Source organism: Zophobas morio, unplaced genomic scaffold (assembly GCF_036711695.1).
Source record: "Zophobas morio isolate AGI-343-1 ecotype UQ-CSIRO unplaced genomic scaffold, CSIRO_AGI_Zmor_V1 ptg000023l, whole genome shotgun sequence".
NCBI classification, from domain to species: domain Eukaryota; kingdom Metazoa; phylum Arthropoda; class Insecta; order Coleoptera; family Tenebrionidae; genus Zophobas; species Zophobas morio.
Window position 1 is genome coordinate 14661976 of NW_026972128.1, and position 16647 is coordinate 14678622.

The window sequence follows — 16647 nt, forward strand, 5'->3', positions numbered from 1 at the left end:
AAGTTGGATAAAATAAAAAATAGTTCCAAAACCACCATTAAACTTTCTTGATCTTTATTTAGTTCTTAAATATGAAAAGAACAAAATTCACCTTTAATAATATAATTTACGAAATAGCCATGTGAAATAAAATTCAATTCATTACAAAATAAACACAAAACAAGATTGCTTTGAAAGCCTCTTCTTATATATTTTTTTTATTGGTTTAATAAATATAAATAAAAACCAGCTCGCCACCTGATGTGTAATAATAAATTCTATACCTTCAAGATGAAAATAATTTTTTTACTAATTATTAATTAGTTGATTATTACGTAAATTCGATTCTTTGAGATCCTTTAAAGCAAGTTCGTTTGAAGCTTTTTTATACCCTTAACAAGAACGTATCTTCTTTTCCCATGATTGTGATCAAATTTCATTTGCCAAACAAATTGCTGCCTTGGGTTATTATTATTAATTAAACCGCATCAAATATAACTACTTAATAAAAAAATTGGACTGTTATATTACGAAACTTGGCGTTATATTTATTTATTTTCTATCACTCTAGATAAATCATTACAGAGTTTTAAAGTGCAAAATTTAACATCTTGATAACCCACAACATATAACTTTTAAGGTTGTAATTTAAAATATTTTTTCTTAAATTGAAAATGGCGTACTTAAAATTACAAAACCGTAATCTTGAAAATGTGTCGTAGAAAAAATGTTTACTCATAGATTGTACGATTTTTTTTTGTCAAAAATGCGTCCAAAAAATTCATTATTTTACTATGTAAAAAATTGTGTAACCCCTATAATTAAAATTAAAATAGGAAACGGATTATTAAATTAAGGACAAGGAGCATGTTAATAACAGCACAATATTACTATAATTTCAGAGAAATGAGATAAACTGTTTTCGAATTAATAATTAAAATAAATTGCTTCATTCATATTTTTTTTAACATTTGTGTAAATATGTATTTAAAAAAATAGGAGTGTTTAAAGACACTACACATACAGAAAGGAAAACATGCTTTTCTAGGCATTCAAAAGAGATTGACTTTGTAAAATGTGAAACGACGTCAGCGAGTTTTTGATAAGATGAACTGATCAATTTTAATTCAAACGCGCACAAACTTTCAGAACAATGAGTTTTATAGTCTCTAATAAAAGTGTAATAAATAAGGGTATACTAATAAAACAAAGGTCTAGAAGCATATTATTACTTACCTAATTAAATCGCCAACAAACGACAAACAAAACGGGAGACCTACTTTTTCATATTGTCGGAGCTATGAAACGGCGAGAAAAGATAAATTAGCTATTCCTCCCTAGCTTACGCTTCAAAAGTAAAAAATGTATTCATCATTTGAAATGAACGTCGTAATCCCCTTAGTTCTTTTATTTCAAAAACGGATGAAAATATGAAAAAGTAACATTTTATTAATTCATCCTATTCATTTCAGTACTTGCGTATTATTTCAGCAACTTGTTCTAAAAGTATAAATATTTAACAACATCTGAATAAAATTATATTATTCAGTTTCTAAAATCCCGTTAATTTCTGTGCGACTTTTAACAGACAACGGTAAAATCATCAAGGCTGTGAACGGCCTTTCGGCTGAAACACGGCACGGAGTTCGACCCGTCGTGATTGAAGAAATCCAAGTTTTCCCCGTACATGTGCCTGTTAGAGGAATTAAGGTTGTAAGAAATTCCCGACAAGAGGGCCGTCTTGTCGTCATATCCGATGGAGAAGTGCAATCTCTTCGCTTACATAGGTGTGACAGCAACAAAATATCGAGTTGCAGGTAAGGCTTCCCAGAAGTGATCCAAATGTGTGCCAAACAAATATTTTTTCTAGCGAATGTGTCGCACTTCAAGATCCATATTGTGCCTGGGATAAAGTCCAGGGAAAGTGCAGGTCGCACGGATCTGGACGATGGGGTGAGGAAAGTTATTTCTTCCAGAGTGTTGCCACAGGGCAACATTCAGCGTGTCCTCCATCAAAATTAGTCAAAGACGCTTCATCCGTTGGAGGGTTGAGCGCAAATCTGCCCAAATCTAACCAAGGTCATCAGCCGATTAAAGATCAGCCTGATGGTCAAGTGATTAATATCGTTCCAGATGAAAATTACGAAAGCAGCGGTGAGTAATAAAATATTTTTGGGCCGGTGATACTAGGTTTAACATTGAGCCACTTTTACATTTTCACAAATACAACAAATCTGCTGGTTGTTATATTGTTTTCGAAAATGTTGACGTACACATCATAAATAGCGACAGAAGGAGTATCTATGCGTACATAGCGACATATATTTTAACCAATGATTTATGTTTACTTTTAGATCCTGCTGTTTCCGCTGCAGATACCCTACCAGCACAGTATTCAGTGGAAACGTTAATCATGGCCGTGGTGGCCGGTGCCGTGTCCGCTTTGGTAGTCGGCTTTATCGCCGGATATCTGTGCGGAAGAAAATGTCACAAAGATGAAGATGATAATTTACCGTATCCTGACACAGAATACGAATATTTTGAGCAACGTCAGAACATGAACAGGTATGAATCAACGAAAGACGCTAGAAAATAACGCATTATTTAGTTCTTTACCGCTTTTCAGGATACAAGCGGAGCCGAAGTTGCTCCCTCAAGAGGAGGTGACGTATGCGGAACCCGTATTGGTACCGCAACCACCTCCTAAATTACATTCGCCAAAGAACACGCTTCGAAAGGGACCTCATCAAAATAATGCTGAGACCCTCTTCCAATTTCAGACTGATGCCGGCTACAATGGCCGGGATAATTACCGAGGACGGGATAATTTCGGCACCCTACGCTCACATCAGGTGGGTATGTTCGATTACAGTCTTTTATCTTGATGTTGTGGAAAAATTGTAGTTGATGAGATTTCTGGGTACACGCAAATTAATACCGGTAACCACCGACCTGAGTGCCATTAGGACAAAATTGTTTTGCTTCTGTTTACTGACCCAATGGGCCATCGTGTTTTTTTTTTTTTTATTAAAAAAGACAACGTTTTAAAAAGCTACTATTGTATCAAGTATATCAAAAAAGTTGTTTAAATTTTTCAAACGTAAAAAAATTGCTTTCTTACCTTAGAATGAGTACAAAATTATTGCGACTCATCAGTGTTAACAAACACTCAAAAGAGTCAACAACAACTAAACTAACTTTCATATCCGTTCTTTTTATAGGTCTTCTCACGGTGTTGTTTCGTCAATGTTAATGCAAACATTTATTAACTTAATGAGAATTTGTTTTCGTTAAAAATTTGGTTATTTTATGTTTATCTTCAGTGATGATTTTGTGTCAAAAGTAAAACTATTTGATTTACAAGCGAATGGAAGCGCTTCGTCTATTTTTGGAGACAGCATCTTCACCAAAGCTCAGTTTTAATTGTGTTGTAAAAATAAAATAGTGAAGTGATTCATTGAATTTACAAAATATGAAAACCGAAGCTTAGAAGAGAATTGCAGTGGACGTAGGAGTATACTTTCATTTGTAATCTCAAAACAGATTTACAGTAGGATGCATTTTTTAAACAAATTTTGCTTCCTCAAAAAAGCGAGTTATTCTTGAAAAATTGTCTCTAATTGATCATCGTCAAGGTACAATTTTTTATTCGGCAAAATTCGTTGTTTATGATGATTTTTCGAGATATTTTTCCTCAGAAGGTTAAAATAATTGATCCTCAATTACGAACAGAACCAGAATCTTGTATATCACAAATAGATAACGCATTCACAAGTAATATATTTATTAGAGATGTACCGACTGTAGGTCTGGCCGACTAACCGACTAGCCGATTGTTCGGCCAGTAAAAACCGACTAGTCGGCCGACTGTTCGGCTTTGCTAAAACCGGTTTATAAATGCGACATACAGTGTGTTTTTTTTATATTTCTCTGACTACCGTAAAAATTTGTTTTATTTTAATACAAGGAATAACTAAAGTTCCTTTGTTTTCCAAAAAATGTGTTAAATTTGTTTGGATAATTTTGACATTTAATTTTTTTTAGTAACTCAGTACAAAAATAAAGAATATCACAATTTAGGGCCAGTTTATACAATATTTTAACTGAGATTAAGTTGATTGCACATTTAACAAGGCCATTAGCGACGTCTGATTGGCGCAGAGTCGATCACATAGTACTTTGACGCGGTGTTAAAAATTAAATCGCAATTAAATATTTAATTGAGGTTCTGTAAACCGAGTTTAATTGTTTTATATACTATTTCAATTTTAATAAAACAAAGCCGACCGATCGGCTGTTTAGCCGACCAGTCGCCGACTGCCAGCCGACGATGAAAAACGGCCGAATAGTCGGCTTATCCGACCGGTCGGCCACTAGTCGGTACATCCCTAATATTTATACACCTTTGCTTTTTACTACGTTCACAGAAGGATCACATGGAACTTACTTTTAAGTTACTGGTAAGGAACGTAAATGTAAATTTATGGTCGGTCCCTAAAAATTAATTAAAACGAAAGCCTCGTTCTTAATCAGTAAAGACCTATTACAGCTTTCACTAATTTACATCAGTAATAGTAGCAACCAACAAATAGGGCGAATAGATACCAGTTAAAAAGAACCCGTAAACTGTCAATAGCTTCTGCTAAGAAGATTAACCTCGTTCGGAAATCTAAAACGAAACTCTTAGACTCACACTCCACACGAGATTTGGTAGAAAGAAATCGGTTGTAGGATCATCATCAGTATTCTGTTCTCAATATTTTTACGCATTTCTTGAGATCCTAAAGCCTCTAGAAATTTACACTTATACGAGGAGTGCAATAATGAGTATTAATGAGATGTATTATTTTGTAGAATCTTTACCGCTAATTTCAGAATTTCACGATTTTTCCTTTGATCCTCCTACTTTATGCGGGTTAAAAATATAGTTTGCAACTTCAATCCAGATGTTACGTTAGATTAAAATTTTGATTCAATTTTTGTAACATGACTCATCCAATTCAAATTGACTCCGATTTACGGGGCAAACGCCTATTCAAAAGAAAATCTGAATCATGCTGTTACATTGTTGAAAATCAGCGTTCACAATATTTAAAGATTAAGACAAATTTCGTTCATCTCCAAGATTATTGTAATATAGGTAAGAAGCGGGTTCCATTATTTTAGTGTATACTTGCTCAAGAGATATAATAGTTTTACGACTTTGAGTCCGTTCCTACCTGGTCAACGGCTTATTAGATGCAAATTTGTAACACCATCCCAAACTTAAATAGCGGCACTTTGTTGTATTTGGTTTCTTCTAAACAAGGACGGTCTTATGTTAGTGGTATTAGTTATAAAACCACTATATCTTTTGAGCGAGTAAAGTTTTCTAAAATCTCGAGCTAAGTATTAAATTCAACAACAATTAAGTATCTGTTTTTCACGGTTCCTTTGTACATACCAATCCTATACGTACACTTAATATGTATTTAACAGTTGTTGATTCAGGTTAAACATATTCAGTTGATAAATGCCTGTGTGAAACCAAACATTTTTCACTTGAACGGAAAACATCAATGGATAATCGTTTTGTTTTATATTTGATCTTTTTGTGACCCAGTTTGAAAACGATTTGAGGAAAACTGGAACGTGGCCAACATATTTTACTATTTTCGACACAAATAAAAGTAATTACACTTCACATACGAAAGAGAAAACGATTGCGAACTATCATTTTTAGACACTTGTAACTAGAAATAATAATAGGTTGCTACATTATTACAGATTCCTGACTTCTTATGTAAATGAGGTACGGTAAAGAGGTCGGAATGATTACAAACGCAACCAAGCCAAACGTCAAGATTTATTATTAAGCTTAAGTTCGAGAAACAGATACTTGGTCCGATTTATTAAAGTGACAAGTCAAAGAGACCCATTTCGATTTCACTCCTATTTTTACCTTCACCCTGGAAGCACTTAAAAAAAGTTTTCACGGGACCTGGTATAAGTGATTTACATTTATATGTCAAGTTTATAAAATCTTCTTAACAACCCGATCGATACAGTACGGCCAGAGCAAAAGTCTGAAATTTATGACATCAGCTGTAAATACTTGTGAAAACGTAGTGCGACAAAGATGAAAGTCAGTCATTACAAGATTCGAAGACCACTTTACTTTTCAAAGGTTTAACTGAACTGAGCTAGGTTACCCTACATGTTTTTTTTATATTCACAGAACTTGATATTCTTAAAATCAGTGGCAGTACTCAACAACTGTATATTTTTGCACATGCTTTAGTATGTAGAAGTATTTAAAAATGTATTCTTCACTCTTCTTATAGTATTTTTAAACATTCTGCTGAGGGTGTAGTGTCTTTGCATTTTGTGTCAAGTCTGCTGCTTTTCGGGATACCTATATTTATTGCTATGACCGATTAAAAATAATGATGATAATAGGAAGGTACCCAGTCATCAGCAAGACTATCTACCTACATAAACTAGCTCATCCAAATCTAAAAATGTTTCCGTAGGATTTGACAACGAAGTGTTGGATATTTTTGAGGGGGTACGCAAACCGACATTAAACTTCAAAGTAGTTTGTTTTGTTCCAGGGTGATAACTATAGACGGGGTGATGGCTTTGCAACAACTCGCAGTGTAAAGAAGGTATACCTCTGAGAAAACAGTGAGGAGGGCGGAGTGGGTGCACGAAGTTTGGGACGGCCGCGCCCACCACGTTCGGGGCACAGTGCATTGCCAACGAGCAGTGGATCCTCCAGTTCCCCTTCGCCGCCCTCCTCATCGCCATCGCCAACACCTCCCCGCACTGCCTCTTACATCTATAGGGCTTAGCCGCCTTATACGGATTATGCATTCGTACAAGCCAGGTGCGTGCCATCCAACATCTAGGAAAACCAAAAAAATCTTTTTCTAAGATCTCGTTCAATGTGTAAAACTTGATAAAAATCAATAATTAACTATACGTAAACGGTTGTTCTCTTGTTTCAGAGTGTTGAATATATAAATAAAACGACCCAGTTTGTTATTGCTTGTTCCGAAATGGAATGTACACATTTTTATATGCAAAATAATAAGGGAAAAAAGTGTAAAAATTCCTTTATGTTGGATGGTAAGACCTATAAACGTGGGTTGGATGAACGAGACTATGATGTTAGAATGGAGTAAAGATAGCCACGTAGTTTACACTTATCGTGTGAAATGGATAAAATTCAAAATTAGAAGGTGCGCTAGTGTAGACTTAGGGCAGTGTCTTAGACAGATAGACTCGTTTACGTATTTTCATGATTAATAAGTGCTTCTTATGAATGTGTTAGGTAAGAATGTCCGTAAAGATAGATTGTTATGATTTAGCAACATTGTGATTAGATTGTATATTCTTTAGCTATAATGTTGTTCCATCTGTATCTTTGTTATTGTATATCTCCATATTTTATTATTATAACACTGCCCACTTTGTTACATACTTGCACATAATCTTTCCAAAGCTCATTTCGTGACGATTGAAGTGAATAAGGTTACAAAGTGGGACAAGTAAGTTTTAGTTTCATGGCGACTTCGTTTCTTTCGAAATTAAGCTATTTTATAAACAATAAATTGTCGCATATAGTAATGTACATAAGACTGAAATATATAATACTCCGTGTCCAAGTTTAGACAGTAAAGCTATTTTTTTTATTATTTGTTTTTAGGTTTTGTGCGCATTATCACAGTACAAACTTCCTAACAAGCTTAGCTAAGCTCGTGAACGTCGATATACAGATATAATCGACTAGTTAATTCGTTTTATTAAAATTCTCATTTAACCTGTAGGTCTCAGCGAAAATAGCATATTAGTCATTGTTATTATTTTGTTATTTAATTATTTTAATCTCGATTAAATAATGTTTATTTTTATCGTTGCTCAACTATTTTATATCCTCTAGAATTACCACCTATCATTAGTAAGTAAAACACCAATTGTGTTGTTGATTTATTTTTTTATATATTTTTACGTTACTGCTACTTCTTAACCAAACTCAGTCAATTTGTTAATAAAATTTGTAACACAAAGTCACATTGAAGAGAATTTTGTATCAAACTTGTGCATACATGATATTGTGATTGAATACAGAAGTCATGTTTTTGTAGAAATTGTTGCAATTTTTTGTTTAGATTTGTAAATATTTTATCACGTTTATAATACCAAAACAATTATTTTAATATCAAAAACAACAAAAAATTGCAATAACATTGTTTTTCTTTTGTGTATTAATAATATACCTAATAAGATATTCCAATAAATTATTATATTCAGTATCTGTATTTCCAAAATTGTATAAAGTTGTAGATAGAATTTTAATAATATAGTATACCTAGTCAAGTTGAATATTTAAATATTACAGAACTTTGGCACTCAGATATTTTATAGATATTAGCGCTAGATTTTTATTTGGAGATATGGAACAAAATTTTTTTGGGCATCAATTTGCAACTTTATTTATTTGGTAACAGTTTACCTAGAAATAGTGTAAAGTGAATTCTAATAATTGATTATCAAATAATAACTTGCTTCCTTCAGAGGGATATGCCCAGCCCCTAGTGCAGATATCTGCAATATTGCTGTGCAAGCATTTTGTATCTTGTAAGGCTGCAGCCAGTTTTTTAAACATTACAATATAATTATGATAATAGAGTAATATAGTTCTAGTTAGTTGATAAGTATATTTGCAAATTGTATGTCTGCAGTTCGTACTGATTCCAGTCTGACTTGTCTGGATGTTTGCCTAAGAAAGCCTTTAGCATATTATATAAACATCGTTACGTCATGCAAACAGTTATATATTTAAACATTCCATATTCGATACAAATGAGATATTTAATACTTAACTTTGTCTGACAAAAAAAAATATTTAAATACTTTGTCAATATGTCTTAGAGAGTATGTTAAACTGGAAACCGATTACAATTCTAAAGATAGATTTTAAAAAAACGGCGCTGCGAACGACAGTTGTAATTATATAATAATAAGCCTTTCGCAGATGTACTATATTTAATAAAACAATTAACAGTTTGTCCAGAACATTAGTTACGAATATTGTTTGTTGTATAGAAAAATTGGTCCTTAATTTTTACTTCTGAGAAGTACCTAATATACTTAAAGATTTTATACCTTCTCATTTTGAAACCTCTTTGTACATTAAATATTCTGGGCAAAATGTAACATACCCATTTAATGATATTGACTTTAGACAACACAATGTATTCTTTGAATAGAAATAAAAGAAACAAGTAAATATTTCTAGTTTTATTTTGAGTAACAATTTCTGACCTGACCTGACGCCTGACCTAACCACTGCTAGATAAACTTCACGATGGTGAAATGGAAGTAGGTTATTTTCGACAAGACGACACTACAGCGCATTCGGCTAGAACCACAATGGCAATGACATTGAAGGATTTTTTTGACAACCAGATCATTAGTCAAGTCCAGTTATTTTTATTTATTTAATAAAATTGATTAAACTTGTACCAGTTTTCCTTGTAGCACACTTATTGTTTTATTAAAAATTATTTTGAAAATTGTCCGCTACTGTTGCTTTTACATTTGTCTTCTTTTAATATATCAGTGTGGTTCAATCACAGACATGCTAAATCTTTTCACAGAATGACTTGAGTACAATTATGTTTATCGCCCAGTGAATCGATGATTTGCCCTATACTTTCAATTGATAATAAAATAGTTGCAAAAATGCAAATCAAATATTTATTTAACAGTTGTCTCCCCCATCGACATATTGATTTGGAATGGAATTTGTCTCGGGTGATTTGACAGCAGAAAATGCAACTTGTTGAGCAAGGTCATCATGGTCGCATCTGTCAAACGACTGTCATTTCAATGTCAAAGTCGTTAGCAGCGTTTTGTGTCAAAACACTTTAACCGCATTAATTAATTTTTGCTATAGATTTTACCATGACGAAAAAGAGTGTTGGCTTCACCATGGAAGTAAACAATATAAAAATAGTATTACAATAAACTGAGTGACCTAAATGATTATGCGTATAAAGTTAGCACGTTTAATTGCATTTGTTGTTGTGTTCGCCAATATTATTGTGATTTACTACAGTTTACGTTTGTTCGTTTCCTTTGGAGGTTTTAAATCGTATTACACAGTCCCTACAGTTAAGACCAGTACAAAATCACCTACGAAACATATTAGCAAATTAGTAACAATCATCATACGAGAATTTGAATCATTTGAAAATGATGTAGCTGCCACTGTGCAGTCTTTCTTAAATGTATTTCCAAATATTCAGTTGATGATAGTGTATGATTCGTCTCCTTATCCGCCCCTCGATATTAATTTAAAAAATGGCAGCTTTAGAAATTTAAAAACTGTTAATTTGTCACCGAGTCTAAAAGTTCCATACATTGAACGACATCCAGTATTACAAATCAAAACAAAATATGTGCTTTTTGTGCCAGACTCGACTAGAATTTCTTCCAGACAAAATCTGCAGTATATGATTGCAGAACTCTCTAAGCAACCAGAAAACATAATTGTAGTTCCTACTTCAAATAAAAAGGACTTAGGATGTCTTCGAATTAACGTCAATATTCGCGAGTGGACGCTGAAATACAGTCTGATAAAAGGCACCGTTTGTGATGGCGTCACAGGGAAACATTTGATTTTAATGGAAACAGAAATTTTGAAGAAATTGTCAGATCCATTTATTTTACCATTTCCCCATTCGTTATATATACAAACGGCACCCTTGCTTATAAAGGTAAAAAATTATTAGTAGGTGGCGTCTTGATTCTATCTTGTTTACTTTTAGATAAATATTTTGAAAAGTCCCTCATTTCAAGAAGGAAAACCAGTTTTAAGGTCACATCATGCACAATGGAAGCAGAAACAAGTCAATGCAAGTAGACTTAAAAATCTGTACACACTTTTCCAATTAAAACAAGTAGTCAGAGAAACAGGGGCCACAGAGTGGTATGGTTGCACTAGAGAAACTCCTCGCTGCTTTGGCCCCATATTGGATCTAATGCCTTCATATTTATTTGAAGGGAAATGGACACCTCCGTGTTGTCTTTCTAATCTCAGAAAAACAGCAAAACATGTATTTAATAGTTTAGATGAAGCTGGAATTCGTTACTGGTTAGAAGCAGGAAGTTTACTAGGTGCTATGAGAAGTGGAGATATTTTGCCATGGGACCATGATGTGGATATAGGCTTCAATCGTGATGACCTTTTAAGAAGTCCATGGCTAACCAAAGCCCAAGATAAGCCAGTTGTTGATTCAAAAGGCTTTTTGTGGGAAAAAGCTACAGGAGGGAACTTTTATCGGATTAATTATAGTAAGACTAATAAGATATATGTGAATTTGTTTCCATTTTATTGTAAAAATGGAACCATGACAAAGGATGCGTGGTACACCAGCCATAAGAATATGGAGTTTCCTGACAATTTCCTTCATCCAATGTCAAGTATTGAATTTATAGGACGCCAGGTACCAAGTCCAAATAATATTAGAGATTTTTTGGAGTTAAAATTTGGAAAGGGTGCTATTGAAAATCCTGAATATCCTAATCCTAGCAGACTTCCATTTCCTTAACTAAGTATTTTGTGATAAAGTATAAAGTAGTGTACCCTGTGATTATTTTTAAAAGTGATTTATTAATTTTTGGGTTACCCCTTTTCTAAGTTGATTAGAATTAACTATAATGTATATTGTATAGGCATGACCTACAAAAGTATGGTATGTAATATAGTGGATAAACCGTGAAATTTGAAATATTTTTTTTAGAGATAATTTCTTAAAACCGCACAAATTGTTATCTTTAATATTTTTCTCATTACTGTGCTCTTAGAAAGTAAAAAGTTTGAGGTCAATTAAATATAAATGGCCGTTTTAGCCTTGATACATACTTTATTCACACAACTGAAATATTTTATAACATTCAAGAATAAACAGGAGCTAAGGAAAAAATGTAATGCCACTGAAATTGAATTTCATAATTACCTGAAAAATTTCAGAGTTCTTGAAGTCAAAATAAAATTGGAAATAAAAACTGAATAATTTTAGTTTGCATTAATAAAAAAAAATTAATTGTATCTGCTTTAATATAGTTTTTGTTTTGATTTTTTTGAAGATCACAGTAGTGAGAAAATAGGGAATCACCTCCCTGTATATAGAAACGGTACCTAAGTCTGAGGGAGGGTTCAAAATAACATTAAAACTCTTGAAAAGTTAGTGGTTCAAAAACCGATACATTTATTTTCAAATATTCGTAAAAAAAATTGTAGTAATAATTACAGTGTAGAAATTATTTCTAACATGCTTTAAAAAAATGTATAACGTTTCAGTAAACTCACTTTACTCCATTCAAAATAATCTCCTGATAATAGTGTGCTTGTGCCCAAAGAATATTCTGCTGCTTATTATTTAGTAGAATGTAAAAAAACATTTTAGCAAAAGCAACACCCAAATAAAACAGATTGGCCTTGGTATAGTTTGTAATTGAAATACAAAAAAGAAATTAGTTGCCGAAAATTATGCATAAAAATTATAGAAAATAATAGACGATTCAGTTTTAAACAGTACAATTTCAAAACTGGTACAATAAATTTTGAGGGTTTATTAATTTTATTGTTGACGTGACTAATCTAATAAGGTAAAATTAATAAAAAAATTAACACTGATGCGTTGTGTATCAGTAATCAAGCAAAAAAGTCATGTGACCTTATAGCGGAATAGGAAAATTATAAGGCTGCCATGTGTAGTTTTCATTGTAAATATTGTGGAAAATCTAAACTCCAATAACATTAATGAGTTGAACTCCAAGAGTTGTTTTTTTTTATTTCGTCGGTATGAGTTTGTTTACAATTATAGTAAACCCAGTTGACTTGTAGCGGACAATAATTGTCCGTGTTAATAGGGGTGTAGCGTTTTACTAGGTACAAGTCAAATGAGTTTACTATACAATTTACAACTTTCACTAGACAGCAACAGATTACTTCGATTGTAAGGTAAAATTTTAATTAAAAAGCGTTAGGTACATTTCCCACCGAAAATCCAACAACAAAATTCCGTAAGCTTAATTTAAATAGTACCAGATTTTCGTGTTTAATTTTGTATACATTGTTCGTAGAATAAAAAAAGATCTGGTTTCAACTTATTGGAAAATAGCTAAATGTATGGGCGTGTAATACCACTTCCTGAAAATAATTCCTATGAAACACCCTACGCACAAATTTTAGCAAAACTAAAAAGATCTTCATGTTACGTAGGCAAAACATGGATGTGTTTGCAAAAAACTTGTGAAAATTCTTTGTACAGTTTTGAAAAAATTTCTAGTATAAATATATTAAAATAAATTTGCATACAACTTAATGGATCGTGCATGCTGAACTGTTGTAGTCTATTTTTTAAGCATTTTTTAAAATGTTGTATGTATTACGCTTACGTTTAAACCGAGTATCTGCTTTAGATACTTATTAGAATTTGCTATGCTGAGAATTTTGTACCTGTTAGCTAGTTGTGTCATCTGTGAGAAATTTTCATCCATTAAATTACAAATGTTTGTCTATAGTACATACTATGTTGCTCAATATTTTAAAATATATTTTTCTGTTACGTCATAACGTGCCAAATTGTTATTGTGTTAAGAAAAAATATTGTTTAGATATTTATGTAGAACTTTATTCAATGTTAATAAAGTTTATAGATTAAAGTACGTCTGTTCAAGATTCTATTGACTCTGCTGTATCCTCCGGAATGTCTAACGTTGCTGGCTCCCTGACTAGTGATAATAATTTATCTAATTTCATACACTGGAGAGTCCACTGATCTAGATGCTGTTGTTTCTTTGGGGCTTTACAAGGAATCCGTAAATTGGGTGATAATTTAAGCGTGGAAATACAACCTCTGAAAAATACGGGGTAAATTCAAATTACTGATTTTAATATTATAATATACTTGTCGTCCCCCACAATGATAATGGGTTGGATTGGATTAAATGTAATCCTGGTCAGTTTATTTCTCTTTTTTGATACTATTGCTTGCACACAAATTGGTTTGTATTTATTTACGTTTAAATCAAAAACGTAAACTTTTCCCTCATTAGTGACTGCTGCAAAAACTGTTGAAGAATAAGGGGCCCATTTGACATCTCCTACGCAGGCGCCTACATCGAAGACAAAGAGTGGTTCCCTCAAAACAAATATACACACTAAGAGTATTGCTAAGAATTATGGGAATAGATCATACAAACGATTATCTTCCCATATTTTAATTCTCCAGTCACCACTGCACGATATAAAAATATCTGAATTGTATCTGTTAAAATCTATCCTGTAAACGGGCATGTGGTGGGCTGGATATGTTAATAAAAACATAGAGCTGTAAGCTGTGCTACACTTGTAAATGTTACCCTCTTCTGTGCCAACTAAGTAAATTAAGGGCTGCTTCGGATGAAATTTAACGCAGGAAGCACATCCTTAGACATAACATAATAGACATCAATTTTTACTTCAAAGTGACTGTAAATGGGTACCTTTCATCTTTAATTTCGTCCCATCAGGCCCGAATACCTCATCTTTTGCCAAAAATAACGTAATTATTGTCGTTACAGCTAAGTCGTTTTGCATCAAGACCCAGTTGTTTATTTTTCCATCTTCAGAAACGGAGTAGAAATTCATTTCACCATCTGGTAAATCAGGAGCCCACTTAACCTTTTAAGAGTTATAGTGAGGCAAGTGAATTTCTATGTTCGGATTACTTACTTCCCAAACTATTCCTCGATGTTTGTTCGTAACATTGTTACTTCTAAATGCAGGCTGTTTGCAGGTTGCTTGTACATTGTAAACATTTACGCTTCCGTCGTATAATCCTATTACTACCATATATGGATATTTTGGGTGGGTGTCTACGCACATCACCGCAGAATCGGTCATGCAAATATATTCAGGAAAGGAAGGATTTTTTAAAGTGAACAAACACACAGCCCCTTCATCTAAAGGCTTCATGAAGTCCACTGGAAAGTAGTGTTTTTCATTACATCCGGATCTGCTGAAACATTAAAATCTTACAAAATCCAAAACAAACGGCAAAAAGATCGTAATAATGTGGGTTCCATTCAATATCAGTAACAGTATTTTTTCTAGTCTTGTCATACGTAAATTTCCACAAAGGGAGCAAAGTCCCTTCTTCATCTCGGAATTCATCAGAAGGATCTTCCCAGTATCGATAGTCTAAAATGAGATTATTCAGACGATATTGTGGTTGATAAAACCAATTACCTTTAGCAATATCGTCAAATGTGTTTTGATTAACCATTCTTTCTAGGACTTTCCAACATTCCAAAACCCGTCCTTGGACGGCTTCGCTCAATTGAGCCTTACCGACAAGTTTTCGCGTCATGGCTTGATGTCGTGATACTGGCGCCTTCTCTTTTTCTTTTCGTTCTCGTTCAAGCTCTTTTTCTAACTGTTGAGCGGCATAATCTTCTTGATAAGCATCATAAATCACCCACTGCAAAACGTTGGCCGAGAAGGTTCCCATTGGTGGTGGAGTTGTTTGTGTATCTTGAACCTTAATATTTAGTTGTAAACCTATTCAAAAGTGTGATTAAAAAACTTACTCTCACAGGATTATTGTACGTTAAAGCCGCCCTTTCACAAAAGTTGAACTGATTGGTTAATTTTTTCGGTTTGCCGCCGTGGTGGTGTTTTTCCTCTTCGTCTTCGGCTCTGCCTCCTTCACCCTCGATATCACCCTCACCCTCACCTTCACCTTCTCCTTCCCCTTCTCCCTCCCCGACTTCTGTTTCCTTTTCCGTGTCTTCTTCTGTCATTTCACTGTCGACTTCTGGTTTCTCTGATTCTTCTTCTTGTGTCTCCTCGTCACCAGGCGTTTCTTCTGGTATATTTTGAAGTTCATCAGGTTTTATTGTTTCTGCACTATCAGTTATTTCAAGAATAGAAGCTGTAAATACATTCATTTAATAATTTTTAAAACATGATTAATTAAATGTACGATCTAGTCCTTGGTCTTCTACTTGTTTTTTTGCTTCTTCTGATTCTTTGTGAATTTGCGTTCCTTGAGTTTCGTAAACTACTATCATAGGGCCGGTAGGGGGAATTAGTTCAAACGCTCCTTGAGCGTGGTTAAATTGTATTAAATTTTGTGGAATAAGCGGATCATTTGTACCCAGTTGTCTTGCTATTATGTCTTTTAATTCCTAAACAAAATTTATGTTGGGAGTAAGACAGGGACGGCTGATATCTTACGGGTTCTGTTAGCTCCAGTTGATCTTTTGGTCTCAGAAGTTGTTTGGATTTTTTCCATTCTTCCAAATCGTCTCCTTCGTCAACACGACTTTGACTGGGTCTTCCTTTTTTCTGAAAAATTGTCACTTAGGTTAGAAATGATAATTCTTTTTTTAATTTTACCAGGGACTTTGTATTAAAAACCTTTTTTAAAGCTGCAGTAGGAGGCATCTTGTTCTTTATATAATTATAATAAGTGAATTGTGAATTTCTATCCTGACATTACACATGCAATGTACGGTTATTTACATGTTGTCTTGACAACAGTGTTAGGTCAAAAGAGGTAAACAATGAAGCAGTGTATATTTTTGTTTGAAAAACACAATGAAATTGTTTGTTTAATTAAATATTCC

At 33.3% G+C, this 16647-nt stretch overlaps 3 protein-coding genes across 9 annotated transcripts in view; 2 read left to right on the plus strand and 1 right to left on the minus strand.

Moving 5' to 3' along the window:
- LOC135133886 (semaphorin-1A) overlaps window positions 1-9255 on the plus strand; it is a 235366-nt gene extending 226111 nt beyond the window's left edge. For 3 of the 5 annotated variants that reach the window (XM_064062414.1, XM_064062415.1, XM_064062416.1), the window contains exons 11-15: window positions 1568-1796; window positions 1850-2133; window positions 2334-2544; window positions 2588-2831; window positions 6573-9255. In XM_064062414.1, the coding sequence (XP_063918484.1) occupies window positions 1568-1796; window positions 1850-2133; window positions 2334-2544; window positions 2588-2831; window positions 6573-6638 (1034 nt within the window). In that variant the 3' untranslated portion in view covers window positions 6639-9255. Of the gene's footprint in view, window positions 1-1567; window positions 1797-1849; window positions 2134-2333; window positions 2545-2587; window positions 2836-6572 lie in introns of all 5 variants that reach the window. The other 2 variants (XM_064062417.1, XM_064062418.1) reach the window with 2 other exon arrangements.
- A 582-nt stretch (window positions 9256-9837) lies between these two features.
- Window positions 9838-13299, plus strand: LOC135134289 (ribitol 5-phosphate transferase FKRP). The gene is made up of 2 exons (XM_064062926.1): window positions 9838-10745; window positions 10797-13299. The coding sequence occupies exons 1-2, from the start codon at window positions 10008-10010 to the stop codon at window positions 11577-11579; spliced, it is 1521 nt and encodes a 506-aa protein (XP_063918996.1). The 5' UTR covers window positions 9838-10007; the 3' UTR covers window positions 11580-13299.
- Window positions 13300-13692: 393 nt separating this feature from the next.
- LOC135134288 (dynein intermediate chain 2, ciliary) overlaps window positions 13693-16647 on the minus strand; it is a 92126-nt gene continuing 89171 nt past the window's right edge. Inside the window, exons 1-11 of one of the 3 annotated variants that reach the window (XM_064062923.1) lie at window positions 16418-16565; window positions 16256-16366; window positions 16002-16206; window positions 15607-15950; window positions 15266-15557; window positions 15056-15217; window positions 14750-15000; window positions 14521-14698; window positions 14235-14463; window positions 13944-14177; window positions 13693-13892 (exon numbers count right to left, since the gene is read on the minus strand). In XM_064062923.1, coding sequence (XP_063918993.1) covers window positions 13709-13892; window positions 13944-14177; window positions 14235-14463; window positions 14521-14698; window positions 14750-15000; window positions 15056-15217; window positions 15266-15557; window positions 15607-15950; window positions 16002-16206; window positions 16256-16366; window positions 16418-16465 — 2238 coding nt within the window. In that variant the 5' untranslated portion in view covers window positions 16466-16565 and the 3' untranslated portion in view covers window positions 13693-13708. Of the gene's footprint in view, window positions 13893-13943; window positions 14178-14234; window positions 14464-14520; window positions 14699-14749; window positions 15001-15055; window positions 15218-15265; window positions 15558-15606; window positions 15951-16001; window positions 16207-16255; window positions 16367-16417; window positions 16566-16647 lie in introns of those variants that run through there. The other 2 variants (XM_064062924.1, XM_064062925.1) reach the window with 2 other exon arrangements.